The 16,282-nt window shown below is 37.1% G+C and overlaps 1 protein-coding gene across 5 annotated transcripts in view; it reads right to left on the reverse strand.

The window, feature by feature from the left end:
* Positions 1-16,282, reverse strand: part of CDKAL1 (CDK5 regulatory subunit associated protein 1 like 1) — a 379,245-nt gene that overhangs the window by 136,817 nt on the left and 226,146 nt on the right. For all 5 annotated transcript variants that reach the window (XM_053936121.1, XM_053936155.1, XM_053936129.1 and 2 more), the window contains one exon: positions 8,914-9,080. In XM_053936121.1, the coding sequence (XP_053792096.1) occupies positions 8,914-9,080 (167 nt within the window). The remainder of the gene's footprint in view (positions 1-8,913; positions 9,081-16,282) is intronic.

The raw sequence follows: 16,282 nt of genomic DNA on the forward strand, positions 1-16,282 counted from the left end.
CTTCCCATGAGTCAACGCACAAAGGAAACACACAGCATCAAATATGCTAGGTACCTGATTTGTAAACACAAAAATATCAAGAATTCTCCTTTTCTGTTAACAGGTAGATATGGTTCTTCACAAGATTATACATGTCATATCCAAGGATAAAAATAAACTTCTTGCATAGTACCATTTATTCACATTTTCTAACAAAACCAGTAACTCCCAGTACAGATATCTTAAATCTTGGTTCCTGAAATTCTTCACAATAAGCAAGCTGGCATCCCTAACACAATTTGCTTCCAGTATTAAAGCAGATTGACTTTACATTGGGTAAAATGTTAAGCATTAGCATCTCCTTTGGGAGGATTGTTTATTACTCAGCCTGTGATGAGCCATGAGCCCAAGTACATCTGAGTCTTCACATCCCCAAAACAGAGCTGATTCAGTGACACTTTCAGCATTAATACCACACTAATTTCTATGCACCACGCAGGAAAATGGTTCAGTGCTTTCAAAGATGAGAACTGTTATTTTTGCTGCTGCAGCCGCCATCGTTACAATCCTAAAGAGCCTTTGTGGAGCTTCAGAGTGCTGTTTGTCCAGTTCCAAAAATTGATTCACTTTAATGTAAAGTGTACATTTCATTAATGGTTAGAGCAATGGTTTAATGACTTCAAACCAGCCAACCAAAGAGCTAATACTAATTACTTGTGAAATTATTAATTCTGACATGCAAGAAAATGCACTCTTTTTTAAATTTTCTCTATGGTCCTCTCTAATTTCTCATCATTAAGCACTCCTCAAATGAAATATTTTTTTCCAGAAGTAAATTAATACTCCTTTTTTCAATATGTATTAGAAACACCTATTGGGAAGGTCCCTAAAAAGGTGATTTATTGCAACAGCACACTGCTACTTTAAATAACTCTCTGTCTTAACCATACTTTATGCTAATAAAACCTTGAAAATTAATTAAAGCACAGAGAAGCACACACGATAGGCAAGTAGGATTGTCACACTACCTTTTTGTCTTCAGAAAGCTGAATGAGTGAAATGAATTGCTAGTTTCATCCATACTATGAATTTGTTCTCCAGCTCAAAAATGAGAATCCCACAGGATAGAAAAGAATTGATGGTTTCTGCTCAGAAGGAAGACATAGAATGAATTGCACACCCCTCCAGAGCTCATCTGTACTAAGACAGGGCAGTGCCAAGGGAGCCTCTCTATTGTTTCCCTTCATTTCAAACAAGCAAGTACAATATCTAAAATAATAACTGCTTTAGCAGGTTCCAGTGGAAGGAAAATAGTGGAAGTTTTTAATCAAAACTTAAACCTTTAGGCAAATACTATCACTTTCTTTTGTGAGCTGACCTAAATTTCATAGTAAAATAGAATAAAAATATTCCAAACCATAATGACAAGATTTATATCATATAATTTACATTTTTCAGTAACCCTTGCACATTTAACAGAACTAAACCAATTGAATTCAAGAATGAAAAGAGATTTTACGTCTTTTCCTTGATTAACAGTGGTACAACACAAAGCAAATATTACTGTGCAGTTTTACTGAAGTTTTTAGAACACAATGTATTTTCTTTTTCTCATTTTAAAGAAAATCTTCACCTCAAGAAAATCAACCTCTTTTTTTTAAACAAATGCCAAAGCCTAACGAAGCAAGCAGTCTTACTGAAGATTATGTAGATGACGCTGCAAAGCATAGGGAATGTGACAGCTCATCTATCAAAGAAAACAAAAGGGTTTATGCATCTAAACTAAACAGAAGCTTTTGAAACAGCATGGAGAATACTTGGTAGAACTTTACTTATTATAATATAAATAACTAGGAAAGTGAGATGCTATTTGTTTAACAATGAAGGCAGAAATATTAAAAAAAGATGGCACAGTTTGTTATGCAAGCTCTCAATTTGACAATAGCTTCTACCTCAATGCCTTGAAGCGCATGGCAACTGATAAAAATCCTACTTTTATTTAGCACGAATGCAGTATCCCATATATGCATTTCCCATTCTTTGAACATATTGCTCAGTTACTGGTGATTTTTATTTTCTGCTAGTAATTCACCAGAAGTAAGCTCCAGCTCCAAAGGACTGCTGGGATGAGACAGGATTGTAAGTAATTGACAGACAGCCTGACACTCAGCACAAGATTGAGTGTGGATCTGTCTGCATTTAAATACTCTTCATTCTCAGGCAATTTAACAAGCTAGAGCAACATTCATATGAACAAGTCATAATTAAGGTACAACTAATATGCACAGATTTAACTGGTCAAGCAGTGTGCTACTTAATGTTAACCCCTTTTTGCAATACCAGTTTTTATTCACAGATTATTAAATATAGAAAAGCACTAGATGCATGCATAAAATATTCTGTCATTATGGAAAACTGAATTTTGCGCATAAATAAAAACCAGTTTTTATGTATCTCAAAGCATTTTTTCAACTAGTGTTATAAAGAACATGAGCTTCATTCCCAACAACACAAATAATCCCTTCCATGTTGTCAGGAAGGAAACCTTTATTGTTCAAAGCTCCAAATTTGCTAAGGTTTTTGAGAGAACCCAATATTCACAAATACAGCATAAAACCTTCAGGAAGAGTAAAATGGGTTCTTATTTTGACATTTATTAAGCCAAATCATATTCTACCAGCTGGAAACTAACATGTCACCAAGCATTTACAGACGTTAGGATCTGCTGTGTATGAGATGTTAAAATTCTAGATTAGAGAAAATGGCATGACAAAATGTATCCCGAAGCACAGCAGAGATTCATCCATTTCCCAACTCCATAATATAAAAAAGTACATTGACTCTGGGGTGAGCTCATGTTCCCATGACACTGTCTTAAGAAGTAATTTAAAGGAAATGTGCTATATTTGAAAACCCCAAAGACAAAGAATGCTTTGAGAGGAAGAACAGGAAAGACAGATTATTTTAGTACTAAAAAATAAAAAGCAGGATTACAGAGAGCAAGCAAAGATGCACATACAGCTTCCATAGGACAAACAAGCATTTAACATAACACCAAATAAAATAGTAAACATCCCTTCATACCTCACCTTTTTTTTTTTTTCAGGAGGATGGAGGCAATTGCCCCATTCACCTCCCTTTAGTATCTGAGGTTCCTTTCAATTATACTGCTAGCAAAACAGACACAGTTTGCAGAAATAACTTTGTAATTACAGCAAGAAAAAGTTGCATGGTCCACCGAGTAAAAAACACTACAAAACTCACAGTAATAAGAAGTCAGGGGCTTAACTATTCATTTATTTAAATGTATGCTGCAGTTTTCATTTTTTCTGGTCAAATCAACAGATTTTAATTGGCACTTTCAAAAGCAGCAGTCTATGAAAATGACAAAAAATAATACTAGAAACAAATACGTGCCCTAAAGTCCTTTTAATTCCTGAAATTATGCTGCCCTTTTATTTGCCATTGAGAAATGTGTGCATATTATTCCCTTTTTAAATGCATTTCAAATTAGCTTACACTCGAGGTTATTCAAAACTTGAGCTTATGCACAACGCTCAAAAATGCTTGGTGCACTCAGAGGAAAAAAAGGACAACAGAGAAAAAAGAAAAGTGAATTAGTAATTTTACTGTAATACTGTAACAATTTCCTCTGTGCTGTGTCAGGGCAGGTTTGAGGAAGCCATCTGTAGGGTATCAGCTTCAATGAGGTTAAGAAACAAACACCGAGCTGACACGAAAAATCAAAGCAAAAGAGCAAAGAAATACTACTGCAACTCCTGGTACACTTGGCACACCTTCTGCATTTAAAGGCTCTGCTGCCATGCAGACTCCATCTCAATGGCTGGTGTATCACTCAAATGTCCTGAATTAATAACGGAGATACAGCCCACAGATGGCATATAGTATGGTTTGAGACAGACTCATTTTGACAGGTGACAAAGACGACTACTCATCTAGTCATGTGAAATTAAGCACTTACGGGAATGGCAGGTGTGAACTGCCTCCTTTATACAGATTTGGAAGCATCCCATCACTCACAGAAAGTGCTGAACTAAAATCCCAGACAACTCTGGGATTATGTTAAATCCACAAAGGAGGTGAGCTAAGGCTGAGATGACAGTCCCTGCCCTTTTACAGTCTGGATGATCTAGAGTCCCTTGTGATTTGGACAGAGCCCTGGATACTTAAAAAGAAAATTAAGTTTTAACCCAAGGAAAAGTGAAATACAGTCAAGGCAAAATCAGTACCTAACACTATGCCATGAACATTAATTTCAAGCTGCTATACACTGCGCCTTATTTTTTACATTTCAGACTAATTCCCATTCATCATTTATCTGCTACCATTGTTTTAATGGATTTTTCCCAGCCCTCCCTCTCCATCAGTTACTGAAAGTGGATGTTAAACACTGTCTCACCAGAGCACTAGTGAGTAGCTTCATAATATGACAGGGGAAAAAATATCTGGAGGTTACCTCTAAAGCAGGGTGTATTCCTTATGTACTTTTGCTACATGTTGATACCATGGGGTGATAAAATCTCTGACATCTGGTAGTGTGTGTAACTACAGCAGTAGCTCTGTGTAAAGGCATATGGGCAAGAACACAGGGTAACCACACACACATACACTCCTTGCAGGTTTTTCTAGGACTATATAATGTATTCTAACACTAACCTTCTCCTTCACATTATATAAAACAAACAAAAAAAAAATCTGGGGCAAATTATTTTTCCCTGGCCATAGTCCATGTCTGTTTATTAAAATCTTCTTCCATGTAGATAAAATACCCAGTTTTCCTCAACGTCATGTTGCATCAGCATTTTAAGATAGGACAGACACCGGGTAAAGGTGTGTCTCAAAATCTCAGTTTGAGATCAACCTTGGAATAAGCAAGCTATATGCTTCATGGTGTATCCATTCAAACAGACTGCTAAGACTGTGAGAGCACTTTGGAAAATGCAATACTACCTCCATTGCTTGGCCAGGTTTTCTCTGAGAGGAAAACTAAGGATGTCTCCTGCAGGTCAACCAAACTCCATTCTCAATCTTAGTACAATGACCAAGAATTCAAGTCTCTGGTCCTTCAGTTTCTTTGAACACAGCAAATAATTCTCTCTGTCATAACAACAAACCTCACGCTGGATAAGTCCTGCCAGTGCTGTGTTCACTTTGACATGTACACTGAAAGCAGCAGTGAAATTTTAAAATGCAGTTCCCCATGCTGCCTTCACAGCCATTGGTTCATTCAGTCTAGGGTGAACTTTGTAGTAGACAAACTAAATTAGCTTCCAAGGAAATCAGAGCAGTAGCCATACTCCAGGTTCACCATGAATGTACTCCATCCACATGAGTGGAAACAGCAGGATTCAAACTAATAGTATGTCTTTGAAACAGCTTTGGATCACAGGTAGTGGAAAAGTTTAATTAAGAGAATTACATTTATTTTGAAGTAGACTCCAAAATGCAGATAAATTCAAATATAGTGGCTTCACTACCAAATTCTGTGTTTTCCTCATCTGCTCTTAATACTTCATACTATGCCCTAATGTAAGCACAGACATCATCTGTGGCTGAAGAAAACAGCAGATAAAAAATCTAGTACTTTAGATTATACCCTGAATAATTATGATAAAGGCTCTTTTTGTAATGACATAGGTTAGTACCCAGCATGCCAAAAAGTGCAAATATTGTGCATGACTATAAAACACTGCATGGTTCCATATATATTTTCTCTTTAGACAAGAATGCCCAAGTGAATGCAGAATTTATAATTTGAAAACATGTGTTTGCTTCTCATCCCAAGACTATTCATGCTACACAGGCACTACTGCCACCATATTTACTGAATAAAAAACTGAAGTACTAAATTGTCAGACCGCACAACACAAGCACAGTAAGGATTTTCACGAGATTAACCGTATCCTCTGGAATGACAAACATCTTCAAGTACAGAATGGCATTTATCTGACAGCAGTACCTGAAGGCACTTGTTATGCTATTTTAAATCATATGGAAACTTAAACTGACTCCCCACCTGAAACAAACCTGAGTTCAAATGGCCACTGGCCCAGGCCCCCAGATCTACCAAGCCTTCCAGAGTAAGAGCCTTAATGCCCATTACAAGCGCCCACAGCTTTCCTCTGCCTCCTCTTCTGCTCTAATCCCACCACTCCTGTCCCAAGGGAAGTTGTCTTCCTCCTCCTCCTCCTCCTCTTCTACTTGTGCTGGCCTCCATCAGTGGAACAGCAGAGCTGTTGGCTACCACTTAGTAGAAAATATGAAATTGATTCCTAGACACTGAGGCAAATGAAACATTCTCACCTGCAGATAAGCTCCAACAAATATGGAACAAAAGTGAACAAATCAAAATTTTTGCTTTTAGGCTGAGTCTCTAGGGAAGCTCTGTCCAGATCTCAAAATTAATTTCTACATTTAGAAGACTACTGTTGCTCTATGCCACACATAATTTTGAAAGTGAAACAAACCCCTGCCGAGCAATTGCACGTGTACAACTGTATGCCAGAAATGTCTGGCTTTTAAAAAAGATACATGATTGGAATGACTTTGTCCTTTGTATTGCATACAAAAAGTGACACAATATTAGTACATTTTCCCAGGTAAATTTTTTTCACAGAAAGCCAAACAACATCATAATTAGAAAGATGACTTCTAAAAAAAATCAATTAATAAAATACAGTTTAAAAATCAAATAATAAAATCAATCAATTAATAACATTTTAAAATAAAATTTTAAAATGCTTTTAAAACAATTAATGAAAGATGTTTGCAACGCATAACACATCTTTGTATCTTAGGAGATAACAGATCTACATCTGGATTTTATCCTATCAACTGACATGAGGGTTAATCAGCTTCTCACTTAATTTTGGTTTTTTATACAGTTTTACCCTTTCCTCAACTGGAAAGTTAAAAGCATGTTGCCCATAAAAAGTTTATTTTGTTTGGTGAAAACATATACAGGAGACTGCTTACATTCCCCAGTGATCCTTCAGAGAAAAGTCTGGTAAGCTCAGTAGAGGAGACTAAATAGAATTGCAGAAAGCAAAAAAAAAAAAAAAAAGATTTCAGTAATTTAGTTTGACAAATCAGAAAAATGATGTCACAAAATTTCAAGATCAGAAATTCTTGGTCACATGTGAAATACGAAAACGTGATTAGATAATCCTTAGAAAAATCATATAAATTGGAAACTGTATGGAACACTGAAGAGGATGAGCAACAGCAGATGTTGCTACTGCACAACAAGGCTGGTGCACACAAACAGATGTTCTGCACAGCAACATTCAAAACACACATTTTCAACAGGCTTGCATTAATTCCTCTGCCTTTGCCATGACACCTAAAAATGCATTTTCGAAAAGATAAGAGTATTTTTCCTAAATATAAATCTGATAAAAAAATAAGTCCTACCTACAGCACCTTCTGGAAAATTTAGAAACAGAAAGACTAGATATCATAAATTTACAGATTTGTGACATGCTCACACTTACTATGATTAAAGGAAAGCAACATTCTTTCCACTTTTCTTGGATTATATCAAGAGTGCCCCTTATCTCAGCAGAGCAGTTTGTTATTTACAGCAACTGATTTTTCTATTTTTTTAAAGATTTGAGAACACTCATACAATGACCAGCTGTGACAAAACCAGCAGCCTAAGCCAAAACACTTTTAATAATGTGAATTAAAAATGAAAGCAAAGGAACTAACTGTGAAAATTGCCAAAAGCTTGATTTCCTTTTGTACAAGATGCTGAAAAATGTTAAAATACAGAAAGAAGAAAAGCTTGTGGCAGATATAAGAGTTCCAGACACAATGCAAATTCTCAAGAGCACTACCACACTGCTTCCTAAAGGCTCCTATTCAGTGTGCTGAGTTAAAACTCTCTCTTAGTGAAGTGTATGCTAAACCAAAGAATAAAATAACAACCCAGGAATTTTCTTGCAACTTTCTGCAGTTGAAATTCTTTAGCTAGTGAAATGAAAACCTGCTTATTCCTACCAAGATGAGATTCCTCTGGCCCACATGCTTCAATAATAGGCAAAGGTGCAGTAATAGCACTCTGATGAGAAAATACTGTCCTTGACATCTTAAGAAAACACAAGTGTAACTATTAATGTTATATTATATTTGGGAAAGCAGCATGGATACCAGCTACTTACCTGGGTATTAAACATGCACATGGTTACAAAATTTATTTTCAACTACATCCTTCCCTCCTTTTTTCCCTCCTCTTTACAGTTATGTTCATTCTGTGGACGGTTTCTAGGAACTTCAATAAATTCATTTGGTGACACAATCCATCAAAACCAACCTATTTTTCAGAAGAAACTCACTTCCTCCTCTGCATGAATAAGCTACTCTTTCAAATTCAAAGTAATATACAAAGCTATATACTTCTCATTTCATTGAATTGCTTTGTTACATTTATTTTAAACACAGATATACACTTACATTTCTATTTCTTATCATGCAAGTTCTAAACATGCTAAAAATACGGTAATGAATGCACCACTGAGTGAGACCACCATACAGTGTTTCTGGAAATATTTGTCTGAGGTGCAGCAGGAAGAAAAATTCAATCCCATAGTCCATCACTTGCAAATGACATTTCCTTTAGTTCTTGGAAACACTAGATACACACACAAACAAACATCATTACAATAAAGTCCTACATGTCAGAGATCTCAGTAATATTATAATTCCAAAATTACTTAAAGATCTCATTATCTCAATAACTTGCTGTGTCAGGCACATGGCTTTACACTCTTAGTCTAATATTGTAAATGCATTTTAAGTCTATTATGTTTTTAAGCTACTGCTTAAAATGAAAGACATTTCACACAAGGTTCCATGCTGACTCACTCAATGAAGGTCCATGTCGGCATATAAATGATTCCTTGTCTTCCTTACCTCCAGATGCTCTAAAATATAGGGAGGGTTTGTCATGCCAAGCCTCAGCATAGCTCCCTCAGGAATAACTTCAACCAGCTTCCACAGAAGCGTGGGGAGGTCTGTGCCAATGTCTCTGCCATAAGCCCCTGTGTCTTCACTGGTCAGCCATATCTCACAAACACCCTCTGTGAATAAAAGAAAGAGATAATTAACAAATCTGTTTTAGAGCTGTTTATTTTATCATACAGCTGCTCACTCTTTTAAATGCAGTATTTCACATGGCTATTATGCAGCCAGACTGGGTATTCAATTGCAAAGGGGAGGGAAGGAGAAGGAAGGTTTATCCCATGGGTAGCAGTGGGTTATTAAGTTCATTTTATGAGCACAAGAGTGCTACAACAATGCTATAAATTATCATTGCTGTGGAGTGATTAACATTCACAGCCAATGACTAATTCTGTGCTGCCTCTACAGCAAGTCAGACAAGTTTAATACTCTGTTTTATTTTTTGAGCCTAATTCATTAAACACCACAAGAGACATCACCCAAGCAGAGTTTGCACTAATGGTTATTACAGTAGTTAGCTTATTAACTGGTAAGCTTCCAGTGAGGAAAACCAGCTGTAAAGCACTGTGATTAACAGTAGTAACTATTAAAATCTTGTATTCTTTAAATTATATAATTAGCAATGCAATATTAAGGTTGTATTGAAAAGGTTAGTGACGACTGCCTGACCGAGTGATAATACGGGAAAACCTATTTCCTGGCAGTTAATGCTTCATTCTCCATCAATCAGAACCTTAGGAAGTAGTGCATATTGTTATATTGTAGTTGCTATATTGTAAATAGCAACGTTGAACACTGATATTTGGTAAAGATATCCTCCTACCCAAAGAGAGAAAGATAGTACCACCCTTTAATAATGGTTGAAAGCATTGAGGTTTCACACAGACACTTCTGCCAGCCTGCCCAGCTTTCATCCTTTTTGCAATGCAACCCCTCTACCCTTCCTTACCACCCCAAAGCAAGAAATAAACCATCAAAAACAGGGTGTCTGTGAAGAAAACACCTGTGATTCACAGCAAGATAAGATACCATTAACTCAGTGAAGAGCTAAACTTCTAAAACTAATCATGTACTGGTAAAAGAAATAATCAAACACTAGAAGGTGCATAATTCATCAAAACACACTTTGGACCAGCAGAGAATGTATCAGAAAACGTAAAATGTTTATGTTACAAATTTATACTTAAATGTGGAAAACTTAAGCACATGCACTGACTTTAATCACATAAAAAGCAATAAACCTAGAAAACCAAATGTTTTACAAAATGTAAATTCAAGACTGCTACTCTTAAATTCACACTGTAACAATAATGGCAGAGAGCAAGCCATGCAGTGCATCAAAGTTAATCCTGTTGGCACAGAAATGTTTTCAAGGTAATTTATTAGTTAGAATGAAAAATGCCTAAAAATTTAAGGTTGACTGGAAAACTTCTTACTTCTTAAGTTTTGCTTCAAGAATAGTTTAGTGAGGAAGATTACAATTTGTATCTTGAGAGAAGGCTGGTGTAAAGCATTCCTGAAGTACTAAGTGTTCTTTGGTCAACCATTTGCAGTCACAAGTTTGTAGTTACACTCAAACTGAGCTCCCTGAGCAGGAATCTGCCTGCGGGACACAATTACACTGTGGGTTTCAGTGCACTTGCTAATGTTTTTGGAATTCATCTCACCACAGGCAGTACCCACCATGAAACATACTCTTGGGTTTGCTGCCTGCCCTACATTTTCCTGAAACACATGAAAAAAAGAAGTGAATTTTATATGCTGTATGTTAAAAAAGAAGAGAAATGTAAGGAATCTAAATGATTTATAAGGTCCTGGCTTTTTTAGTTTGGGTTTCTTTATATGAGTCTCCAATAGCCATAAGAACACTACAAAACTTACTGATTTGCTGAGTTTCTACTGTAACAGAGTAATTCTCATTTGCAAGCTTTCAATCTAAAGAGTTGCACAGGGTTTGGGTTGGATTTCCTTTTTCTTTTTTTCATGAAAATGGCTAATGGAATACTGCCTCACAGTTACTAGATGAACACTGATGGGAAAAAAAAGTAAATCACTGGCTCGGAATGGAAATAACATTCCGGTGGAAAACAACAGCGAGCTTTTAAAGCTGCATAGGTGGGGATCATTAGCCCCCTGGTGGGCTGAAACTTCAAATTAAATCACAAGAAGAGGAAGCAGCTGTAATAGTAAATCAACAACAGCAGGAATAACTGTCTCATCTGCTCTCCAATCAGGGTGTTGAACAACAAGCAATGGGAATAATGCATGCTGAGAGATCCAAGGATGTAGTCATTACTGGGGTGGGGAGGAGGTAGGGAGGGGGAAGAACACCTGTATTTTAGGAAAAAGTTAACGCCCCAATTTCAGGTTGACAAAATGGATCTTCAAATACAGAAAGCTACAGTGAGTGATAAATATTTACAAGGAGGATCATTAGGATAAATCAACTTTGTACATAACTGTGTGTGATAGAGGTTTTGTGTCAACTGATTTTGGGCCATTTTTTTTAGTCCTTTGCATCCCCAGTTTAGGAGCCTAAACTTACACCAGGTAAGAAGAGAAAACAATAGACCTCTCAAACAGTATTAATGAAGTCAGTCAACACCTCCCATTTTCACTCCACCCATTTCTCCTCCAAACTCCAGCCCTCCACAGGAACCTGTTTAAGTCCACTGTCTAATCATGTCCATAATTTTTTTCCTTTCTTTTACAGTGAACCTCATTTGATCATTCACCTCTCTGTTACTGGGCAATTTTGGCACTAATAAAGGCAAGCTGATTTTGTAAACAAGAAAATTGATCCAAAGGCAGGTTTCAGATGTGCAAACTCAAAGCATTTGTTATAGTATTAAGGCCAATTATCACTATATCCAAGTAATTACACGTCTGCCTTTGGTCACAGCTCATGGTTTATTTCTAACTCTGCCATCACTATCCAGCACAAAAGAGAAATCTTAACAGTTGGCCTCTGATCTCTGCTCTGCTGTAACTGGAGATTACTGAGAATGAAAAATGTTGGAAAAAGAATAGGTTCCAAGCAATTGAAGAAAGTTCTGAGCCTATTCTTTCTCACATGTCTCAATATAATGAATACTCATTGCAGATTATCACAATTTAATTTCATTTCTGTGGGGTAAGCAATCCTTATCATAAAGAAATCCTACATCTATCACTTTTACAAAATATGTGCATTCCTGGTTTAGAGACCACTTGAAATTATGAATTTCTTTAATAAAAAACTTCTAGCATTTTTATTTTGCTTTATTTTCATGTCACTATTGTAAACACTATTTTTGGCAGTACCAAACATCCTTTAAACTGAAGAGAAGTGTACTCCATCAGAAAAATGAATTTATTTCAATCTACAAAAAGACCTGAAGATGTTAAAATATTGGACACCAATCCCAGTGAAATTCTCACATTTGATAACTAACTGTACAAATGAAATTCAATCCCCAAATCCTCCTGATTTTTCTTCTCTTTCCTGGCAGATTTTTTAATGTGAACCAGAGTGGCTTTTCCAACAGCACAATTCTCTGCAGGCTGCTTCAGTGGGAGGCCTCTGACTCTGACCTTCTCAGTAGTCCACATATGCTTATCAATAACTGCCTGACCTCCTTGTGATTCCTTCTCCAACAGTGAATTCTTATGGCAGTCTGCACTGCTGCACAGACCACAGAAATACCTCTCCCAGTGCACCAGAGAAATCTGAAAGACCATCTGCTAAGGGGAGGCCTTACATAAATGTTTGTGTCTTGCACACTTGAGGACAGTCAGTCTGAGGACAGTCAATCTGACCATTCCTGATCACAACCTTAGAATTATTTAAAAACAAAAGAATCATGGCAAAAGATGAAGCCTTAGAAAACACAAATTCATTGCTCAGAATGAGCTTAGCCGACCTTATTTTCTCTTCAATTATTTCAGTTTCTCCTTATTTATTCAGCATGGATTTTGCAGGAAGCATTTATATACTTGATGCAGTGTATTGTGCTAGATTACTTTGCTAAATCAGTGCCTTAACTGGGAAATTGTGAAGAACTGTGCAAACAGCAGATCACTATACCAATCTGGATATAATACAAGTTTAAACAGAAACTGAGATTTGGAGGAATCAGTTTCCTCCTGTAATTTTGAAGTACTCTGCAAGCATTGATTCACCATCATCCAAGTGTCCTGTTAAGACAGTTCAACCACATGGATCAGCACTGAAGCAGCCCATTGCAGGGACTTCCCTGAAAGATAAAATCAAACTGGGAACAATTCACTGATGCTAAGAGGGATTTGGAAGGAATCATTTCCAGTTCACCAAGAAACCCTTATATTTATTTAATCTGTATATATACAGGGCTTCTGGAAGACAGAAGGAATAGAGCTGGACACAGTCCTGTACAAACCCTAGTTATTCAGACAGTAACTCACACTAAACTGTCACAACTTGAGAATGCAGGATATCATGCAAGCAGATGATGCAAGTAGATTGAAGTAAAAAAGACAGGTCTAGGTTCAGATCTGCTGAAAGAGGCAAGCTGCCAGGCTATGACCTAAAGGATCAATTTTTTTCTGTGTTTTGTAAAGTGCAGGTCAACTTATGGTTCAGCACTGTATCATACAGAAAAATGCAGTGCTGCAGTTCTGCTCACGATGCACTGTGTACAAACTGACTCATAGCCTGAATTTCAAGAGGATCATTATTAATGCTCAAAAGTATTTTCTCTTTCTAAAAGACCTATTTTTTAACCCTTCTGGACAGCCTTAAGGACATGGAAGATGGTTGTACACTCCTATTTTCTTAATGCTTGCCAGGAGAACAAGCTCTGAACAACATAATGAATATGGGCTGACCTACTACAATTGCAGTTGTGTTCTGAATATTCCCAAGGACAACAATACCATAGCCACTGTGGGTAATCTGTTCCAATATTTGATCAGCCTAAGGGTTAAAAAATCTTACTTGTACCTGGTTGCAATTTGGTGTGCTCCAACTTGTCCAACTTGTTAAGTATCATCCTACCTCTGCAAGACCTGTCTGACTTCAAGACAGTCTGGCTCTGTCTTCTCTATATGTCCCATTAGGCAGTCGTAAACAGCAATGATCCTCTTAGCTTTCTTTTCACAAATCCATTTTTTGTCTATTATGTGCTCCATCCTCCTGATCATTTCAGTGTTGCTCTGCTGAATTGCTGCAGCGTGCCAGCCTTGTCCCGAGGCGCCCAAAAATGGACAGAATAGTCTCTCTGTGATGTCTCACAATTGCCAAGTCCAAGGCATCAGTCAGTCCCTGGGGCCTGTGACTACACTCTCCAACAGCAGCTGGGGCACAGCTGGCAAGTGCAGAGGGCTTCCACTGCTGACTCGTGTGCACCAGCTTTCCCAGAGGAACTCCAAAGGCTGCAAAGCTGCTTCCCAGACAGTCAGCTCTCCATATCCATAATGCAGCATGGTGTTACTTCATCCTAGATTTGGGACATCTTACCTGCTTTTGTTAAACTTCATGAAGTTACCCTAAGTCCATTTCTCCAGCAGTTGATGTCCCTTGCAATATTAGCTGTACCCTCAAGCCAGTCAAGTACTCCCCTAATTTGAGTATCATCTCCCAGATTCCACCTTGTTATGAAAAACATGACATACTGGCTACAAAATACCCTTAGTAACCGTCATCTAGACCTTATACTATGGATTGCCACTCTGGGAACCTGACAGTCCAATAAATTCCTTTACCTTCTCACCATCCAGTAATCCAGTCTATACCTCACCACTCTACGAACATTAAGAACTATGCTGAAGTCATAGACAAATTTAAGGTAAACATACCCAAACTACACCTAAACAAAACAGAAAACTCCAAAAGAAAACAAAAAATCCAACTCCACCCCAAAACCCCAAAACAAAAAAAACAAACAATAGACTACCTCCCCAAAAAAACCCCAAACCAACCCACCCCATAACACCTCAACTCTACTGCTTTCCTTTCCTCCACAAAGCCAGACATCCCATCTGAAAAGTCACACATGGTTTGCTGGTCATGGTTTGTTGGTCATCCTATGCCTAACGTTCCCAAGCACCCTCTTGTCAGGATGTGGCTTCTAGGAGTGTCTGCCCCATACAGGGTAAGGTTAAACTGCCCTGTAGTTCTCCAGTTCTCCCATCTTGCTCTTTCTGGAGGGCAGGGTGACATTCGCCCCTCTTCCAATCATCAGGAATCTCCCCTGGTTGCTGTGTCCCTTGAAGGATGAGAGAGAACAGACTCATAATGACTTCAGCCAGAACTCTCGGCACACTTGGATGCCTCTCACAGCAGGATTATTTCTATTACTTCTGCATGTCAGTCTGCAGGTACAAAAACTAGAGCTGTGTTTTGCAAGTGCCAAGTTCAGCAGAAACCTTTAAAGCAGTTGTGGTTTCTACTACCCACAGGATGACACATATATTAGAGTGCTTAGGAAATGAACACAGTAACTTTTATGGTCTACATATTTTGGAGAACAAATGTTTGGAAACTAATACGAAGTGGCATACAGACCAAGTTACACTGATTGAGATCATTCCACCTATGTAGGAATAACATGTTGTTTTAAAAGTAGAACACTGAACAGTATCGCTTTGGAAGATTCTGCTTGGCTGTGTTGTCTGCCACACTTAGTAATGAAATTAAAAGACATTTTTTCTTTCTCCTTGCCAACATACTTCAGTAAATGTTTACTCTAACAAGTGATTAAAGTTCTCATGTATTTCTATAAAAATGCTATACATAAGTATATATCTATGATATGAAATTCTCAGACCCACTGAAGCCATAACAGGAACTTGATTTAAAGGATCATTTAGTACAGACATGACAAACTTAAAACAAATTCCTGATCCTGCAAACTAATGCAAAAAAGTTTGGGCTATATTCACAAACTGCAAAATAGAAAAAAATAATTGCACCTTGTCCCCCCTTAACTCTTCTAGTTATTGCTTTTTCAAAACTATGAAACATATTTTGGATTTTGGTTAGATTAAGTTATATTTTCAAAAAGTAAAATGCACTTTCTCTCACATACTAAGTTGTAATCAGAGCTTAAATTAATTTTGATGGAAAAGAGCTGAAGAAATACATTATCAAGCACAATACAAATTAGTTCGGGAAACAGCTTGGTTCTACTGCAATAAAAATGTGCTAATAAATTTTTAAGGTATGTTTTATACATTTTTCCCCTCAAAGAACATTCATATTTTTGTGTTATTTTATGTAATTTACAAAATCTGATCAGAACTGAACTACAAGAAAAAAACCAAAAAACCAAAACAACAAGCATTAGGAACAAGAACTTTTTCT

Source organism: Vidua chalybeata, chromosome 1, assembly GCF_026979565.1.
Source record: "Vidua chalybeata isolate OUT-0048 chromosome 1, bVidCha1 merged haplotype, whole genome shotgun sequence".
NCBI lineage: Eukaryota > Metazoa > Chordata > Aves > Passeriformes > Viduidae > Vidua > Vidua chalybeata.